At 43.8% G+C, this 16,740-nt stretch overlaps 1 protein-coding gene across 7 annotated transcripts in view; it reads left to right on the top strand.

The window, feature by feature from the left end:
• LOC143281070 (proton-coupled folate transporter-like) overlaps positions 1–16,740 on the top strand; it is a 35,702-nt gene that overhangs the window by 6,471 nt on the left and 12,491 nt on the right. For 4 of the 7 annotated variants that reach the window (XR_013055091.1, XR_013055092.1, XM_076585991.1 and 1 more), the window contains exons 3-9: positions 1,898–2,058; positions 3,135–4,245; positions 8,420–8,583; positions 11,269–11,518; positions 12,266–12,430; positions 13,295–13,516; positions 15,432–15,543. Coding sequence is in view for 5 of the 7 variants with exons in the window: in XM_076585991.1 (XP_076442106.1) it covers positions 3,523–4,245; positions 8,420–8,583; positions 11,269–11,518; positions 12,266–12,430; positions 13,295–13,516; positions 15,432–15,543 (1,636 nt within the window). In the remaining 2 variants the exon portion in view is untranslated. Of the gene's footprint in view, positions 1–972; positions 1,064–1,897; positions 2,059–3,134; positions 4,246–8,419; positions 8,584–11,268; positions 11,519–12,265; positions 12,431–13,294; positions 13,517–15,431; positions 15,544–16,740 lie in introns of those variants that run through there. The other 3 variants (XM_076585995.1, XM_076585994.1, XM_076585996.1) reach the window with 3 other exon arrangements.

A 16,740-nucleotide genomic window follows, 5' to 3' on the forward strand; every position in this document is an offset into this window, starting at 1 on the left:
TGTGGTATACCCTTTTGATGGATGTACACACACACACACACACACACACACACAGAGGGAGAGAGAGACAGAGACAGAGTACAGCACAATACACGACATGTCTACATCAAAAGGGTACCACAACACCGACAACACACACACACACACACACACACACACACACACACACATACACACACACACACACACACACACACACACACACATACACACACACACACACACACACACACACACACACACACACACTGTATGTATCTTCTTCAGTTTAACGTCTATTCACTATAAGTGTTTTTAGACGGAAAGGAGTAAAGTAGTGGATAAAGGAAAGGGAATGCATGTGAATATTAGTGTTAAAAAGTGTTCATGTTATGTATCAGAGGAAAGGTATATTATTATAAGAAAACGGCTAAAGAGATTGTGGTGTGTATTGAATGAGGTGTCATTGGAGGGAGAATATGTATATGCATATCAGCAAGTATTAACCTACAACAATGTAAATATAAATGACAACATTAATTATAATACATCAAAGGAGGATACCAACTGGACTGGAGTTTAAAATTTCTGAAAACATTCTAAGCAATGAATAATCATTCAAAATCTTTTCAGTGGCGAATGAAACATTGGAAGAAAAGTCATCAACTACATCTTTTGGAATTAACGGTCTTATGCTCGGACAATGAATGAGTAGATGGCTTACAGTTATTTGCTTACCGCATATACATTTTATATTTTTAGAAAATTTTGTACGAAAGGCATTTAAACGAATTCTATACATTAGACTTGTAATTTGTCTTGAATTTTCCTGCTGGTGTCAAATTTAGAAAATGTTTGGGATTAGCTGCATTCTTTGTGTTTACACAACAGTGGTAATATTGATTATTTGAATCTATAAGTAATTTCTGAAATCGATTTGTAGATACATTTTCTATACAACTAATGCATTCATGTAAATCTAACTGGATGTCAAGTTGTACTGCGCCTTCCGAGGCGAAATTACGTGCTGCTCTTCTAGCTGCTTGGTCTACCCACTCATTTGAAGATATTCCACACTGCGAAGGTACCCAACAGAAAGTTATTTTAATGCCCTGTTTTGTCAGTTGGTGAATAATATGTTTTATTTCCATTATCATCTCAATTCGCTTCTTTGAATTTGAAGATTCTATAGCTTGTAGTACTGACTTTGAGTCTACACATAATAAAATTTCACTTACAGTTTTCGGAATGTCTGAAATATAATTTAAGTATGTATGTATATATATATATATATACATGTGTGTGTGGGGGGGGGGGAGGGGGTACCCTTTTGATGTAGACATGTGTATTGTGCTGTGCTGTGTTGCACTAGTGTTGTACTGGTGAATGTATGTAACGTTTCGTGTTGTAATGTATTGTGTGCTGTGTTGTTTTGTGTTTAATGTGAAGGTTCACTCTGGGGTGGACTTTTGCTAAACACACAGCACAGTCATTTTCCAGGTAAAACTTTCAACGTAACATTGTTGTATTTAATATGGTTCTGAGGAATTGTTAGTTTTAATGGAGACTGAGATATACACCTATAATTGCAAGTGTACCTCACTGTGTGTGTTTTCTTGTCTTGATTGTTTTGCTTGAAGATTGAATTTTTTGTATGTTCATACATTTTGTGTGGAACAGAGCCGTAGGTGATAGAGGCGATGAACAAAGACACACGATGAGATTGCGGTTTCTGTTCAGCCACCGTGGAGACTGGGCAAGGGGTATTACTCAGTCTAATCTTGGAGAGCATTGTATGGGAGCGGTTGCCTCCCTTAGGCCAGTGCAACCAATGAAAAAAATTATGTTCGAAACTTCCTATTGTACTCATTGTCATTGGAACCCTAAGGTGTTTTGTGTTGTGGTTGTGTTGACACAGAATGCGAGAGGCGAGGGGAGAGAGCAGAGCAGTGTCTGTCATCTGTACCGGTGTGCCAGTTCACACTGTGGGGGTCTGCGTCCTCCTCTTCACCGACCGGCTTTCACCTGATGTCTGCTGTGCTGTTTTGTCAACGTCATCTCGCCTGACAATTTTACATTGTAGCCTGTTGGGGTTTTTAATCAGCTTTATCTCTACTGACAATTTTACAACTGTAGCCTTTTGGGTTTTTTTATCAGCTTTATCTCTACTGACAATTTTATAACTGTAGCCTTTTGGGTTTTTTTAATCAGTTTTATCTCTACTGACAATTTTATAACTGTAGCCTTTTGGGGGTTTTTTTATCAGCTTTATCTCTACTGACAATTTTATAACTGTAGCCTTTTGGGTTTTTTTAATCAGTTTTATCTCTACTGACAATTTTATAACTGCAGCCTTTTGGGATTTTTTTAATCAGCTTTATCTCTACTGACAATTTTATAACTGTAGCCTTTTGGGGGGTTTTAATCAGCTTTATCTCTACTGACAAATTTACAACTGTAGCCTTTTCAGTTGGGGTTTTTTAATCAGCTTTATCTCTACTGACAATTTTATAACTGTAGCCTGTTGGGTTTTTAAAAAATCAGTTTTATCTCTACTAACAGTTTTATAACTGTAGCCTGTATTTTTTTTTTAAATTAGCTTATCTCTACTAACAGTTTTATAACTGTAGCCTGTATTTTTTTAATCAGCTTTATCTCTACTGACAGTTCTATAACTGTAATGTGCATTGTTATTGTATCAACTTTACCGGTACTGAAAATTGTTAACTGTAATCTACTGTTGTTGTTTTTTGTTTTTGTTGTGTTTTTTTTGTTGTTTTTGTTGTTGTTGTTGTTGTTTTTGTTTTGTTTTTTGGTTTTGGTTTTTTTAGTCAACATCCCCTGACAATTTTATAACTGAATTCAGCATTTTTGTTTAATCAACATCTTCAGACAATTTGAACCGAATTCAGCGTTTTTTTTATGGCAATTCAAAATAGGTTGTTTTGACTGCGCAGCAAATAGTGTTTTACTTCATGGATTTCTTCAAGTGTGTTGCTATGTTTAACGTCTGTTCATGTAGAGTGCCGATTTTGGATGAATTTCTACATGCTTTAACAGGAACAGTTGGTTGTTGAACAGCTTGGTCAGCGAGGTTCTACGCACCATAATTTGAATTGAGTTGAACAGCTTTTTCCCTCTCTGTTATTGTGCAGTTTTGCGCCAGTTATATCCAAGTGTACCTTACTGTTCTGATCAGCCGATCGATCAAGGTGGAAAAAAAAAAAGATAAAAACAAAACTGGACGGACACTGTTGAAGGAAACATCTGTAGCTAAACTAACCAGATACTGGAGCTGCAATCTCTCCATGCTCCCCACAAAGCGACGCCAGCCAGGTCACAGCGCCACGCAGCACACTGACGTCAGTCAGGTCTCAGCACCACGCAACATACTGACGTCAGTCAGGTCTCAGCACCACGCAACATACTGACGTCAGTCAGGTCTCAGCACCACGCAGCACACTGACGTCAGTCAGGTCTCAGCACTACGCAACATACTGACGTCAGTCAGGTCGCAGCGCCACGCAACATACTGACGTCAGCATGGACTGGTCCACCATTGACTTCACTTCCTCAGACTGTGAAGATTTCAGGGGGGATGGACGCGGGGCGCGGTGGGCATACGAGGAGGTGAGGCAACAACCACGGGGCAGAGAGATGGGCAGGAGGGCATCGAACCCCGGTCCAGCGGCCAGCCGTCCTGCCACGGGGTCTTCCCCTCGGGACATAACGATGAACAGCGCGGCTCGTGGAGGGCAGATGCTACAACTGGCGGCCTCCCTGCCCGATTCCAACCCTTCCGGCTACGACAACGCCGCTCTGAGCAGGTCGTGGCACGGCGAGAAGCGAACCACCGGACATATACCTACCGCCAATGGCATTTCCACACCAGCGGACGCTTTACCGTCTGAAAATAAACCAAGGTCAGACCTAGTGTATCAAACACCAGTCAAAAAGACCAGCGATGATGCTCATCACGATGGTGATGATAATTATCCTTGTGACGGTGATGACGGCATCAGACGACGCATACAACATAAGGCGTCTGTGGACGTTGTCCGGAATGACGGTGGTGATGGAGGTGGTGGTGGCAGGGAGGAGGACGAGGAGCGGAAGCGGCTGAAGTGGCGGCTGATGGTGTCGGTGGTGGTGGTGCTGGTGGCTTACATCACGGCCATGATCGCCATGATGCCCGTGCTGTCACAGTACCTCCTGCGGCGTGCTGCCATGGAGTACTTCAACCTGACTAACGTCACCCTCAAACAGGTCACTGCTGGCTGCCTCTGTGTGTATCTGTCTGTCTTCTGTCTGTCTTTCTCTCAGTATCTCTGTATCTCTCTCTGTCTCTGTGTGTGTATCTCTCTCTCTGTATCTCTCTCTCTCTCTCTCTCTCTCTCTCTCTGTATCTCTCTCTCTCTCTCTCTCTCTCTCTCTCTCTCTCCCTCTGTATATCTCTCTCCCTCCCTCTCTGTACATTTGTAGTCGTTTTAACCCGAAGTGGTATATAAAAGGGGACGGTACAAAAGAACTACTGATTTACTGAATTAAAGTGTATGAAGATGAAAGGATTAAAAAAAAAAAAAAAAAATCTGCACGTAAGCCAGAGACATGTAGAGGCCAGTCACAAAAGGGTTTTTCTGTTGTTTTATTACAATATTAAGAAGAGGAGAAGAGAAAGTAGTGCCTGAAAAGACACGACAGACAAATGCCATGAGTACAACATGTCAGGAATGCAAGTGGATAGTAAGCACATCATATATTACAATGGAAAGACTACCACTTGGTTTGGGATAAGCAACAACATAACATAAGGTAATGCATATGTGTAAAGACCAAACACTGACATCAAATGACATTTCTAATACATTTGAATAGTGGTTGAAGCTAAGCTGGTTCAGTGAAAGTGCACTGACAGTATAATGTAAAGCTTATACTGTGTCAGTGATTCAAATAAATCAGTTGACTTGTAGCACTATACCAGAGTAAGCTATACAGGAGAGAGCATGATAGCTAAATTACAATTACCAGACTGCAATACATATCAGATGGTTTTAACCAGTAACTGATATTAATCCAACACTATCTTGTAATCACCACAACAGAATATTACACACCCATTATACTAGAGAAGCACACTGTAACTGTGAAGCTATGGTACTGAGAGTCAGTGAAACGCTGTAGCAGTACAACTGATATCAGCATGTGAAATAATGCATGAATACTATAAAAGATAATATAATCAGTGGCTTTGATATTCAACACTGGCAAACTGAGAAACCAAATAATAGTCAGTGCCCAATACAATGTTTGGAAGAACTATCATGGTTTAACCAAGTGGCTTCAGCTAGGAAACGAACTCACACAAGTTGTGTCAAACATAAATACAGTAAACATGGCATGTGTTCAAACATTTAAATCTTCTCTGCTCAATGCAGGATCATTAACCCCTAACCTTCATCAGTGTGAGCAGAATACGTCATTCCTAATGTTCTAAAACAATCGAATAAACTATTAGTGAGCAGAGGCGTCACTGACTGATGTTCAAAAGAATCAAATCTGTCTACAGCATATTTAGGAACAGCAGATAGCACATCAGTTCAAACAGAAATCCTTTATTAACCAACATCATCCTGTGACTGAGGGAGCAAGTGCCCAAATCAGAAACAGTCTAAAACATGAATCATGATAATACAAATATTCGAAGGCAATCATCTGTCAAACAGCACGATAAACTTCTCCCAACACAATGGGTGCTTACAGCAAAGATGCGCAACGCTGGCCATTGGGGCGACACACAGTGTGTGTAACACACAGTGAGAGAGAAAGAGAGCAGACTATTGCCAGTGACCAGCCAGTTGAAAGTGACTAGTCATCACCTGCTTCATCTATTTATGCAAGTCATGTAAACTGCAATGATCGCGCTCAATGCCTGTTAGCAAATCGTGTCTGTTGGGCTTAATATTTGAATAATCTGTGTTTGTTGTCAGGTGTTCAGTGATAGATTTCTAAATGATCCCTGAACCGATTTACGCCGGATTGGTTGCAAAACAAAGAGCTCAACACTACCTTTCTAAAGAGTATAAAATGAAGTGTTGATTATTTAAGTTGAATTTACAATCTTAATTTAAGTCACCTGAAAAGGATCAGTTTTAACAAGTTTCTCGCTGAAAATTACAAACTGCGTTAAATCAGTTTAATGTAGGCAAACACAATTGGAATAGATTTAAAGAAGGAATTGTGACAATTCTGACAGTATACAATACTTGTAGTTTACTGATCCGACAAAAGAGATGTTTAATACAGTGTGTCAGAAACAATTTTCAACTGCACCCAAGCCGTCGAGCAACACTGGTTGTGGAGTAATTGTCCTGAAGTGTCGACAATGAACATCCACCTCGTAATTTCTAAGTGCCTGATCTATGCTCATCCAAACACTATAATAGTGTGGTTTTAGTTTCCAACAGCAGTCATATATAGAATTGTAATCTGTAGCATTATGTGTGACGAAAAGACAAAATGATGTAACCTTAGGGTCAGTTGATTTCCCTACACTGATGAACAGTTAAACTGAAATGAAATATGCTTCTAACTGATTAAAGTGTGTGTGTGTGTGTGTGTGTAAGCACAACAGATATAGACCGGCGAGTTAGCTGTGAAAAATCGTCTCGATAGTTCAGCTTACAGCTTGCGATGTGAAGCCGTTATGGTAGCCAGCTGTGCACTTGGCTACTTCTATCTACATATATACATATAGATGTTTTTGTTAATCAACAACCATCTACCTGAAGATCTAGTCATCAGCCCCATTTACATGTAATATGCGGCTTCTGTTCAAACGTGTGTGAGAGAGAGAGAGAGAGAGAGAGTGTGTGTATGTGTGTGTGCATGTGTGAGTATGCACAAGTTTGTGTGTGTGTGTGTGTGTGTGTGTGTGTGATCATAAAGTGACAAAAGCTGACCATGTCAGTTCGTTAATTCTTTTGTTTTACATTTTTCCACAATTTTCAATTTAGATGAAGATTTGTGTCTGTTAAGGTGTGTGTGTGTGTGTGTGTGTGTGTGTGTGTGTGGCTGTAAGGATCAGCCTTGCCCTGCCTTGCCTTGGTCCCTCAGCTTGGTGGGGAACCATCAGGGCACCGCGATGTTGACTTTTGCACCAGCCTTCTCACTTCTGGACGATCATGTGTGAGTGATTGTGTCTCAGCAAATGTCAGCCCTGTCCATTCTTCAGTGTTGTCAGACCTTTTTTTTTTCTTTGTCTGCCTCTTCTTCTCTTCCCCTCTACCGTTCCTTGAAGGATGTGTTTGGCAAGGTCGTTTGATCTTGTGGTATGACCATACCGTTTCAGTTTCCGTTTCTTCATGATGGTCTGTAGGGTGTCTTGTGGCCCAGTATGTTGAGTGATGGTCTGGTGAAATCGCTCGTTGGTGATGCGGTCAAGATATGAGATGCCCAAGATCCTCCGATAGCATCTCATTTCTTCGGCTTGGATTTTGTTTTGCAGTTCTGCCGTGAGAGTCCATGTCTCGCAATCATAACAAAAATATGGAAAGTACCAATGCATGCATGAGTCTGATCTTGTGACTGATGTTGATTCCGCTGTCTTTCCATATGGGCTTCAGTCTTGCCAGTGCCACGGCTGTTTGAGCAGCTCTTGCGAGAATTTCTGGTTTGGAGCCGTGATCACTAATTGTGGCACCTAGATACTTGAAATGCTGGACTGTCTCAAGTTTCTGTCCGTGAACCTTTATGTCCAGCTGTGATGGTATTGTTGCTATTGGACATTAGCTTGCTTTTCTCAGCGTTTATATCCATCCCATATTTTGTTGAGGCCTTGTCTAGCTTTTTTTGCCAAGGTGGAAAGTTCTTCTTCTCCATATCCCCGGCAGTCAATGTCATCTGCAAACCTGGTTGGTTATGATCCTTCTGCCAGTGTTTATATTGCCAGCATGATCTTCAAGGGCTTCATTCATTAGTTCCTCCAGGAAGATGTTAAATATGGTGGGAGAGAGCAGGCAACCCTGACAGATCCCAACTGAAGTGTGGAACAATTTCCCTTTTGTTTCCTGGACTAGTACGGCGCTGGTTGCCCTGGCATATATCTGTTGGATTGTGTTGATCAACTTCTGGTCCATATTAAACCTTTTCATTGTGGCCCAAAGTGCCTCATGCTACACTTCGTCAGACGCTTTTTTGAAGTCGACAAACACATGATAGAATTTCCTCTGGTGTTGTAGATGTTTCTCACATAGAATCCGTCGAAAATCTGTTCAGTGGTGCTTCTTCCCTAAATCTTGCCTGTTCCTCTGCCGGCAATGATCTTATCTGCCTGGGGCTGTAGTCTGTTCAGTAGTAGTTTAACCATGACTTTGCCGTAAGGATCAGACCTAACCCCAGCAGCCACCCACCAGTGACAATGCCATGCTATGTGCATGTACAGACCCCCTGTGCCGACAGCAACAGCAGCAGCTCCCTGCAACGTGACCTGAACATCGTCCAGGCCCAGACCTCTCACCAGCTGCTTTACCTGGACCTTTCTCAGTACATCTTCGTCATCTTCGTCGCCCTCCTCGCCGGCTCCTACGCTGACTATCTGGGCCGCAAGTGAGGCTAAAACGTGCTTGTGGAAGCGGGGGGATGGGGGGAGTAGGGGGGGGGGGGGGTGAGGGGGTGTAAGTATTGTGTGTGTGTGTGTTGCATATTTGTATGTGTGTACGTATGTGTGTGTTTTTATTTACATTTATTTGCTTATTTGTTTATTCATTTTTGACTCACTTGTGCAAACAAAGTGAGTCTACGTTTTAACCCAGTGTTCGATTGTCTATGTGTGTGTCTGTGACTGTGTGTCTGTGTATGTCTGTGTGTCCGTGGTAAACTTTAACATTGCCATTTTCTCTGGAAATGCTTTGTCTGCCAATGCCAAATTTAGCTCAAAAATAGGAAAAAAATCTTCACAGTCATACCAATAATAAGTTGTAAGTCTCCCGAATTAAGCAGTATTTCCGTATCATTAACAGTTTTATTTCGTGAAGGTGCGTTCCGAAATCCGAAAATTCTAAAATACGCTTCCCACTGACTTGCTGGAGAGTAGGTTGTGTTTGGTGAGAAGACATTACCTCGTTTTTTCTTGTTCACAAGTAAAAAGGAAAGAAATGAAAATTCTGGACAGAACACATACAGTGAAACTAACTACATCACCGACGTGTTTACTGTATATCAATATCCTAAAGTGGAGACTGAATTAACTGGAATGAACATAAAAGAAATTGAAGCGATCGTTTTTCGGCAGCCCGATGGCGACTGATTCGTGCAGATATAGATATCTAGCATGTGTTGCGATGTGTTGTGAAGCGATGGCAACGTCTCCTTTACCGCCGAAATAAAAGAACAATCGAGATATGATAAAACACACAAAAAACATGATTTAAAGGGCGCTATTACGTCCAGTACAATCACATCTATTTATTGCATGAAGAAGAAAACGGAACTGAACATGCATGGGTTCGATTCGGCTAGCATTCCCTTTTTTTCTCTTTTTTTTCTCTTTTTTTCTCCCAAGCTTACTTCATATATACATATATACATATATACTTTTTTTTTCGTTCTCTATCTCTCTTTTTTTTTCTCCTCGTGATTCCTTTACTGGATAAAGTGCAAAGCACAAGTGAGTCATGAGGGATTTGCCTCTTGTTCATTATTATTGTTGTCATTATTATTCATATTTTTTCTTCATTTCATTGAATTTCTTTATCTGTTTGTTTACTTCCTTTCATTTTATTTTATGCTTAGTGGGTTTTTTCCCATTTATTCATTGATTTGATGACTTATCCTTTATTTGTGTGTTTTTGTGTTGTTGCTTTGTTTTTGTTTTGTTTTGTTTTGTTTTTTCCTCAAGGCCTGACTAAGCGCGTTGGGTTACGCTGCTGGTCAGTCATATACTGAGCAGATGTGGTGTAGTGTACATGGGTTTGTCCGAATGCTGTGCATGTGACGCCTCCTTGAGTAATTGAACTGAACAGGTGTGTGTGTGTGTGTGTGTGTGTGTGTGGAGGGGGGGGTCGTCTATGACTGTGTGTGAGAGTGTTGTGAAGGGGGTGGTGGGATGGGTTTATACATCTGTATATGTCATTTTGTGTGTGTGTGTTATGAGATAGGGTTGACGGGCGCAGTAGCCACTCCGAGTGGTTAAAGTATTGGACTTTCAATCAAAGGGTCCAGGGGTCGAATCTCGGTAACGGCGCCTAGTGGGTAAAGGGTGGAGGTTTTTCTGATCTCCCGGGTCAACATATGTGCAGACCTGCTAGTGCCTGAACCCCCTTCGTGTGCATATGCATGCAGAAGATCAAATACGCACGTTAAAGATCCTGCAATCCATGTCAGCGTTCGGTGGGTTATGGAAACAAGAACATACCCAGCATACACCCCCCCTCCCCGCCCCCGAAAAAGGAGTATGGCTGCCTATATGGCGGGGTAAAAACGGTCGTATACGTAAAAGCCCACTTGTGTACATACGAGTGAATGTGGGAGCTGCAGTCCACGAACAAAGAAGAAGAAGAAGAATGAGATAGGGTCATCCATATGTGTGTGTGTTGGATAGGGTGTGTTTGGTGGAAAGCACTAAGAGCCAGTGCAGTCCTGCCTGAAAGTCATAGTACTTCACAAAAGACTAAGCTGGTGAGTGAGTTCCCATTGCAATGGAGAAAACATTGATCATGCAGCTCTCATTCAGCTATTGGCCCAGCTGTAAGCTCACACCAATCTCAGATACAAGCCGAATGTTAAGCCATACCACTAAAAAAAAACAAAAGGAGGAAGGTGGCAGTATGGTTAAGACGCTCAGCTGCCAATACAGAGAGTCCGTGAGGATGTGGGTTCGAATCCCGCTCTCGCCCTCTCTCCAATGTTTGACTGAAACATCAATCTGAGTATCTAGTCTTTCGGATGAGACGATAAACCGAGGTCCCGTGTGCAGCACACACTTGGCGCACTGAAAAAGAACCCATGGCAACGAAAGTGTTGTCCTTTGGCAACATCATTTAAAAGGAAATCCACTCTGATAGGTACACAAATATAACAGCATGCACTCAAGGCCTGACAAGCGCGTTGGATTATGCTGCTGCTAGGCATCTGCCTTGCAGACGTTGTGTAGTGTATATGGATTTGTCCGATTGCAGTGATGCCTCCTTGAGAAACTGAAACTGAAACTAAAACAAACAAAAAAAGATAGAATAAAAATACTAATTAAAAAACACCAGCAAGAAAAGAAACCTTGCCGTTCATGGTCCTCAGGTTCCTGGTGTTGGGCCCGGTGCTGGGCAGCTTCCTCAAGTCTGTGGTGGTGCTGCTGGTGGTCTACCTGGACCTGGCGGTGGATGTGCTGTACCTGGGCTACCTGCTGGACGGCCTCATGGGTTCCTTCTACGTGCTGGAGATCGGCCTCTTCGCCGCCATCGCCGACGTCACCGTGTCCGCCAAGGAGCGCGTGGTCATGTTCGCCCTGCTGGAGATAAGTCTGGCTGTGGCTGGGGCTCTGTCACAGGTGTGTGGAGGGGAGGGTGTGGGGGGGATGGAGGTGTGGTGGGTATGGTGGGGGTGGGAGAGAGGGGTGGGTGTGATGAGGTTTGGAGGGAGGTTTGATGGGGAAGGTAAGGGTGTGGTGGGGGACAGAGGTGGGAGGGTGAAGGTGTGGTGCGGGAGATGTGGGTGGTGGGGAAGGTGTGTGTGGTGGAGCACCCCAGCACCTCGCCCCTCACACAAACACATCAACGCACACAAGAAGACGGTTTGGAGGGGGTGGGGGTGGGGGGACAAAGATCTGCAGTGTAAAATACTGTTTGGACAAGTAAGTTTTAAAATTAAAATTAGCAGTGTCTATGTTTTGCGGTAGAGATTTCCGAAGCCGCTGATATGATTTTTTAAAAGATCAGGAGCCTGACCTACACAGAAACCCAGCATGGTGAGCAAGGCCTTGAGAGCCTGCCCTGGATCTGTATAAGGTATCAGCATAAAGTGAACTCAAAATGAATTTTAAAAAAAAAAGAAGTAAATACATTGAACTATGATAACAAAAAAATGGTACATAGAAAGCAAATGACTGAAATGAAATAAGATCAGTATCGGTATCAAGGAGGCGTCACTGCATTCGGACAAATCCATATACGCTACACCACGTCTGCTAAGCAGATGCCTGACCAGCAGCGTAACCCAACGCGAAATAAGAATGAAAGGGAAGAAGAAACAGACAGACTCAGCATCCTGACATCTTGTGATGACGGACGTGTTACAGATCGGCACGGGTTTTCTGATCGAAACCTTGGGCTTCGCGGTGCCCAGTCTAGTGATCTGCTGCCTCTTCCTGGTCACCTTCGTGGCCATCCTCCTCCTGATGCCAGAGACCCTGCGCAGCAGACCTGAGAGGATGGTGCTCAACCCTCTGGTGCACCTGCGAAAGGTGGGGGGGTGGGGGGGGAGTTCTCTTCTTTCTTCTTCTGTGTTCATGGGCTGCAGCTCCCACATTCACTCACATTCACAGGGCTCCCACTTTTCCACGAATTTGTAGATTTCTGTGAAAAGTGAGAAGGATTCAGTAAGAAAAACAAAATCAGCGACAAGACTGAGAAGTGCTGGTATGTATCAGTGCCTTTTTCATTCCTGTAGATGTAAGATTGGAGGTGCTCTATGTGAATTGTAGATTTATGATAATGGCAGTAAAGCGCTATAGATGTGCTCTGATTGCATCAGATTGCACCATTTTGAATGTAAGTTTCAAAATTAATCAGAGAGAGCATGCTCCCAGACCCCCCTAGAATTTCTTTTTCTCAGTAGGAGCCCTGCATTTACAGGTTGTATTTTTTGTGTGTTCGACTTTTTTTTTTTTAACCCCCTGGCTTGTAGACAGCAATAGTCTGTTATGGGGGATGGAATTCTGTTTGATGTCCTGAAATACATACTGTTGATTGGTGAAATCCATTTCCAGTATCAGTGTTCACAGTTGGATGCTGTCATTTAGGACTAAATAAACCCAAAGGTAAGAGAGGATGGGTGGGGAGGTGTATGGTGAGTTGGGGCAGGACCGTGTTTATGCACTGTGAATCACGTGTTTTTTTGGCCAGACGCCACAGTTGACTGTGAAACAAACGTAGATCGCTGCTGATAGGTTGTTGTTGTTGTTGTTTTTAGGGGGTTATGACTCTCTAATGACCATTATGTCAACATATTTCAACACACACATAAAGATAAATGGACAATGTATAGTTGGAAAGTAAGCTTCACTGAAGAGTTGACCAGATGTGACCTTGGTTGCTGTGCGGACCAGGTGTTTGGTTTCTACTTCTGGGATGGCCCCGTGCGGCGCCGCGCGCTGTTCGTGTGCGGGCTGCTGCTGCTGTTCTTCATTGTCATGATCAACCTGGGCCGCATGCCCCTGGAGACCCTGTACTGGATGAACTCCCCTTTCTGCTGGAGCTCCGTGCGCATCGGGCTGTTCATGGGCCTGCGCCTCCTGCTGCAGAACTTGGTGGGGGTGAGCGCCCTGAAGGTCAGTGCTTCATCACATTTCATTTCATTTACCTTCCCTGAAAACACTAAAGTGTTGGATTTTCAATCTGATTGTCCCAGGTTCGAATCTTGGTAACGGCGCCTGGTGGGTAAAGGGTGGAGATTTTTTTTTCCAATCTCCCGTACGTGCAGACCTGCTTGTGCCTTAACCCCTTACAAGCAGATGATCAAACACGCACATTAAAGATCCTGTAATCCATGTCAGCGTTCTGTGGCTTATGGAAACGAGGTCATACCCAGCATGCACACCCCCGAAAACGGAGTATGGCTGCCTACATGGTGGTGTAAAAATCGTCATACACGTAAAAAGCCCACTCATGTACACACGAGTGAACGTGGGAGCTGCAGCCCACGAACAAAGAAGAAGTTTCATTTACCAAACTCTTTGCAGTCACTGAGTCATTTGTACAACAGGCTGCCTACCTGGGTAGAGCCGACTGACGGCTGTCTTTTCGCGCTCATCCAATCGTTTCCTATGTCATTCAGTCAGGCTTCGGACATACACGTATGATTATAATATTAGAGTGGATGTTACACCAGAATTTTGCCAAGGACTACGCACCCACCCACCCGTCATGATGATGAGGTAAGCAGGGTGAGAGTTCAAAGGTCAAGGTCATTATTTGTCAAACCGGGGAGGGGGGGGGGGACTCAAGGGAGCTCATGCTTTACATCTGATTTTCCTCTGACTTGATACAGTGGCTGGGCATGGTGACGGCGTGATCCCTTGGAAGTTCAAGGTCAGATGTTAAAGGTCACAACCTGACATAGAGGAAAAGCTTTGTAGGTATGAACGAGGTGAGGTCTTGCTTTTCTGTTCCACAATTTCTGTGGTCAGTTAAGTGGTGATCACATGTGGAGTCCTGAAGACTTTGCCGCTCATGTTGGTGGTTGGGGGTGTTTAAGAAAAACTGTGTGAGAAAGGGGGGTGGGGGCGGGTTGGAGAGACTGGCAGGTGAAGTCTGTGCTGGAAATTTCCTCTTCCCTATCACTCTGTTTCTGGCTTTTCCCTTTTTTTTTTTCCGTCGTCTCTTCCTTTGTCGTTTTCTACCTTGCTGGTCCAATCACCAGAATTTTTTTTTCAAGAAAGACTTGCTTCTGAACGTTGATCATTGGGTGCTGGAAGGGTTTTTGTTTTGTTTTGTTCTGTTTTGTGTTTTTTCGCCTATGACCTGTGAGATGCCTGTTGGCAATTTTTCGTTTTCTGTGTTTTGTTGTGATTTTTGATTTTATAAATTGTGTGTGGTTTCGTTTGTATTCAGGTTATCTTTTTAATGTTATCTCAAACAAGTGAGGTTATCTTTTTAATGTTATCTCAAACAAATGATGGATTTGTCAATCTAGTGTTAGAGGCTTATCCTCAGCATATGTGCGTGGATGTGACTATAGTTGTGCCTAATTATTATTAGTATTTACAACTTTCAGTTTTATGGCCCTGTATGGGGGCAGCTGGTCAACAAAGAAAGACGTGTGTGTGTGTGTTTGTGTATGTGTGCATGTGGGTGTGGCTGTGTCTTTCTGGGTGTGGGTGTGTATATCTGTGTGATTGTGTGTGCGCATGCATGTGGCTGTGGATATTTGTGTGTGTAGGTGTGTGAGTGTTTGTGGGTGCGGGTGCGTGTGGGTGGGTGGATGTATGTGCATGTGTGTGTTTCTTCAATTTTACGTCTTTTCACTTCGAGTGATATTAGAAAAACATAAGATATCAAAGTGTGTGTGTGCATGTGCGTGTGCGTGCACATGTGTGTCTGTCTGTCTGTGTGTGTGTATGTGTGTGTCTCTTCATGTGTGTATGTGTGTGTGTGTATGCACCACCCCTGCCCCCCGTACGCCCCCACCCTCCACCCCCACCCCCCGAAGGAACACAAACAGACACGGTGTGCTGTGTGTCACAGCTGCTGTCCAAATGTCTGCGCATCGAGCTGATCGCCGTGCTGGGTCTGCTGTCTGGAATCGCCGGCTTTGTCCTGGAGTCTCTGGCCCAGACCGACCTGTACATGTTCGTCAGTACGTACACTGCACAGAGCTCGTGTGGGTGGGCGGTGGGTAGGGTGGGTAGGTGTTGTTTGTAAACATCACTACCTCAGAATTCGACTATCATAACTACATTCTCCAAAAATCCAGAAGAAACCTGAATTGTAAGTAACGCCACGAAACATTTGCGCACACACACACACACACACACACACATACATACACACACACACACACACAAACGCACGCACGCGCACACACACGCACGCACACACGCACGCACACACACATACACACACACACACACACACGTGCGCGCGCGCACACACACACACACACACACAGCATATCAACACACACGTGCTCGTGAATACACTACACACTAGGTCTTCACTTTTGCTTGTAATGCAGTTTTCTTCCTTTCACTGTGGGTTGGTTCAAATGACAGGACATGAACTACACTTGGGAAGAAGCTTTTGGTAAAATGACACAATGTGTAGTTGATGTTGTGTGCGGGTGGGGGGAGGGAGGTGTCACTATGGTTGATGCTATGTTTGGGTGTGTCACTGTGGATGATGCTATGTGTGGGTGTGTCACTGTGGATGATGCTATGTGTGGGTGTGTCACTGTGGATGATGCTATGTGTGGGTGTGGTGGGTGTGTCACTGTGGATGATGCTATGTGTGGGTGTGTCACTGTGGTTGATGCTATGTGTGGGTGTGTCACTGTGGATGATGCTATGTTTGGGTGTGTCACTGTGGATGATGCTATGTGTGGGTGTGGTGGGTGTGTCACTGTGGTTGATGCTATGTTTGGGTGTGTCACTGTGGATGATGCTATGTGTGGGTGTGGTGGGTGTGTCACTGTGGTTGATGCTATGTTTGGGTGTGGTGGGTGTGTCACTGTGGTTGATGCTATGTGTGGGTGTGTCACTGTGGTTGATGCTATGTTTGGGTGTGTCACTGTGGATGATGCTATGTGTGGGTGTGTCACTGTGGATGATGCTATGTGTGGGTGTGTCACTGTGGATGATGCTATGTGTGGGTGTGTCACTGTGGATGATGCTATGTGTGGGTGTGGTGGGTGTGTCACTGTGGTTGATGCTATGTGTGGGTGTGTCACTGTGGATGATGCTATGTTTGGGTGTGTCACTGTGGATGATGCTATGTTTGGGTGTGTCACTGTGGTTGATGCTATGTGTGGGTGTGTCACTGTGGATGATGCTATGTG

This window comes from Babylonia areolata, chromosome 4, assembly GCF_041734735.1.
Source record: "Babylonia areolata isolate BAREFJ2019XMU chromosome 4, ASM4173473v1, whole genome shotgun sequence".
Lineage (NCBI taxonomy): Eukaryota > Metazoa > Mollusca > Gastropoda > Neogastropoda > Buccinidae > Babylonia > Babylonia areolata.